This window comes from Octopus bimaculoides, chromosome 24 (assembly GCF_001194135.2).
Source record: "Octopus bimaculoides isolate UCB-OBI-ISO-001 chromosome 24, ASM119413v2, whole genome shotgun sequence".
NCBI classification, from domain to species: domain Eukaryota; kingdom Metazoa; phylum Mollusca; class Cephalopoda; order Octopoda; family Octopodidae; genus Octopus; species Octopus bimaculoides.
Window position 1 is genome coordinate 19,236,641 of NC_069004.1, and position 3,719 is coordinate 19,240,359.

At 40.0% G+C, this 3,719-nt stretch overlaps 1 protein-coding gene across 1 annotated transcript in view; it reads left to right on the forward strand.

The window, feature by feature from the left end:
- Nucleotides 1-3,719, forward strand: part of LOC106878641 (uncharacterized) — a 23,499-nt gene that overhangs the window by 4,279 nt on the left and 15,501 nt on the right. Inside the window, exon 4 of the mRNA XM_014927922.2 lies at nucleotides 2,563-2,658. Coding sequence (XP_014783408.1) covers nucleotides 2,563-2,658 — 96 coding nt within the window. The remainder of the gene's footprint in view (nucleotides 1-2,562; nucleotides 2,659-3,719) is intronic.

The following is a 3,719-nucleotide window of genomic DNA, read 5'->3' on the forward strand; positions in this document are numbered from 1 at the left end:
GTGTGTGTGTGTGTGTGTGTGTGTGTGTGTGTGCGCGCGCGCGCACGTGTCTAAAGGCGAACAGTCTTGGAACGGACAAAACGGAGATAGTTGTGTCAAAATGGTATTAGAAACTTTGTTGCAACCAGCATTAACAGGCAAAGGAGAAAAGCGACTCCAAACATACCACCTGCACTGACTCGTAATCCTCATTCTTGCAACATCTGTGGTCTTCTTTGCAAATCGTTGGCGGGACTTAAATGTCACCTTCGACATAAGCATTATGACTGACAAAGAAAGAGTAGGTTGTCGGAGCCTCAAACGTCGAAACTGACAGGACTGTTCTGACTTCGTCTACAGAAGTCATATTTTTTCCATCCAAATAATTTTGAAGACTGGAGAATAAATTATAATCAGATGGGGCAATGTCCGGCGAATATGATGGGTGAGGTATCGTTTCCCATTCAAACTGCTCCAGCCTTTGGAATGTCATCCTCGCTGTATGTGGCTGAGCATTATCCTGATGGAAGAACACCTTTCGTCTTGAAACCAAAGATAGTCGTTTTTCTTCTAGCGCTGACTTAAGCCGCTCAAGCTGCTCGCAGTAGATCTCCTTTGTTAGCGTTTGGTTTGGGTTTAAAAGTTCAACCTTGCATATCCCACCAAACAGATAACAACACCTTACGTGGGTGGAGACCTTCTTTAGCCTGGGATACCGGTATATCTTCTTTCCTTGCCCACTGCCTTTGGCGTTTGACATTTTTGTAGAGAACCCATTCATCGTTGCCAGTCACTATTCGATCCAAAAAAAGTTCATTCGTGTAACGTGACAGCAAAGAAGATCATGCATTCAATCTCTGCAGGCAATTAGACTAGAAAAATTTATGAGGAACCCATTGATCCAATCTGCTGACAGGTGTCGATGAATGGTTGAACGACCAAATCCAAGTTTCTCTGCTAGTCCTTCAACAGTTACGATGGGATTTTGTTCCACCAGAGTATGCAGGAAGTCCTCGTCAAGCTTTACAGACCTTCCAGGATGAGGCTCGTCTTCTAGGCTGTAGTTTCTGGTTTGGGATTTCAGGAACCACCGTTGACACTGGCTTACACTTATTGTCCGATCCCCATATACTGCATTAATATTCCTCACACTTTCCATTGCGCTGTTGCCTTTATTGAACTCATAAAACAAAATATGCCGAATATGCTCCTTTGTCACTTCCATTATCGCTTTGAAAAAATAACTGTTAAAATCGAACTGCACTCTTCAGAACTTGCACTAAGAATAAGTACAAGGTAAAATTTCTACCTACTTTTATAGCAAGTTGATGCAGATAGTTTATCCCGCCCCCTCCTACTTTTAGTTCATGCAATTGAAAAAAACCGCATTACTTATGACCCTATATAATGTGTGTGTGTGTGTGTGTGTGTATACACACATCACTTGTTTCAGTCATTAGACTGCGGCGATGCTGGGGCACCGCCTTGAACAATTTCTTTTGGTCGAGTGAATCGACCCTGTTGGTTTGCTTACATTTCCGTAACTTAGGGACAAGGCAAAAGGAAACCGATAGAATAAGGACCAGGCTTTAAAACAATAAGTACGGGGATTGATTTACTCGGCTAAATCCTTGAACATGGTCGCAATCCAATGACTGAAACAAGTAAAAATCATATCACATACCCAGGCCTATTCCGCATTGTTTTTTTTATATTTTCTTGGAGTGGGTAGCCACAGCAAGATACACATCAGGCATTTCATTCGTTTCCCAGCAAGTAAAAAAGATAAAAGATAAAAGGTAGCAAGTAAATAAGATAAAAGATAAAAGTGACTTCTTATAAAAAGTCAGCGTCTTGTACCAGCAGCCAATCATGAGATCTTTTCCTGGAGCTTCTCAGGAAAGTTTCTCCAAAGCTTGGAGAAGTTTTGGTGAACATTTCAACGTAGGTTTTACTGTTGATGTTGCTATATATTTCTTGCTTTATAAATCTTTCCTTTAATTCCAGATTTTAGATCAGAATAATTTTATGTCTTACTGGAAAGGGGTTCTTATCGCTACAATATTTCCCCCTTCTCTTTCCTTTGTACATCTTGCGGATCAGAAGCAAGTTTGTGGTTTATGCTGACCCGTCATTCTGGTTTTGCTCTTTCGATGACATCGCCACGTATTTCATTCTAGGCCTCACAGTCATGTTTCAGAGTTATTCATTTTTCTTCGTGATTTAGGGTAGAATTTCGGCGCATTTTTTGTTACTTCTCATAGAGTGTGCTGTTGGTGTGTTGTGAGCTTATTCTGCGACGGCATTTAACAGTCCGATTTTGTAGCCTAGATCAGCTGTCTCTAACCAGTTTTCTACAACGGACCGGTTTCATGTAAGACACTTTTTCCACAGACCAGTTAAAAATTGGTGTTTTTGTTGTCTCATTTTGTCCTGTAACTTAACGGCTCAACAAATAAAGATCAATAAAACACTAGGATTGATTGCCTAGACCCTTCAAAGTGATAGTCTAGCATGCTTGCCACCTAATCACTGAAAATTAAGTAAAAAAATGAAAAAAATTATTTTAAATTTATTTGTCAGATACTTTCACTTAAAGAGAAAGTAAACGGTATGATTGAATGGAAACAGGGGCTTGATACCAACCACGATGAACAACTCAATAAATTAAAGTCACAGGTAAATAAATCTGATTGAATTCATTTTTCAATTTTATTTGCAAATCTCGCAAAATTACTCATCTACTCACCCTGTCCAAACACTATTTACACTGGAATATACGCCCAGTCACATCTTCACCACTTTCTCTCTCTCTCTCTCTCTCTCTCTCTCTCTCTCTCTCTCTCTCTCTCTCTCTCTCTCTCTCTCTCTCTCTTTCGCTTTCTCTCTAGCTGAGGTAGCCATGTATCTCCTCTACAGTAAGACACCTATTTCTGTCCCTCTATTCATACTCTAACCTGGCACAAAGCCACTTCCCTCAATACTACCACCTACTGAGTTTTGGCGACCTCACTGATGCTGGTGCCACGTAAAAAGCACTCAGCACAACTCTGTAAAGTGGTTGACGTTAGGATGGGCATCCAGCTGTAGAAATTATGGCAAAGGCAGACAGTAGAGCTTGGTGCAGTCTTCTGATTTGCCAAGTCCTGTCAAACCGTCGAACCTATGCCGGAATGGAGGGAAAATGTCAAATGATGATGAGGATGAAGGTGGTGGCAGACATGTCCCTGTGCATGCGTGGACGAACTTCCCAAAATGGCGACTGGTATTAGGCGTCACTACAACTGTATGTGTTCATTTCAGTCTGTACATCAAACAATTAAATTGGTATTTTCTTGTTTGCATGAGTTCTAATTACACCTCGCTAATAATTTGAAACAATGAAAGTTTACGTAAATTTGGTAAATGGCCGTAGTTTCTGTGTTGTTTTACGGAAACTCAGGCTTTTTAGTTTGTTTTTTTTTTACACAGCTCGCGTATATAACTGTTGCTATCATACTGAGAAAATTTCGTTGAATTCCAACGAGTAATGTTTAAATAAAATAAGATATGTTACGTCGTTAATAATATGAAACAGTGTATATACACGGTGAGAAAAAATTGCAAACAAACCAGTGTTATCAAACAAGAATACTTTTTAAATTTTATTCCGCCTGTGTTGCATGCACACTATATCGGAAAGGCAGTGAACTAGAGATCAAACTAGCAGAAAGCTTTAAGCAATAATACCGTTGATTACA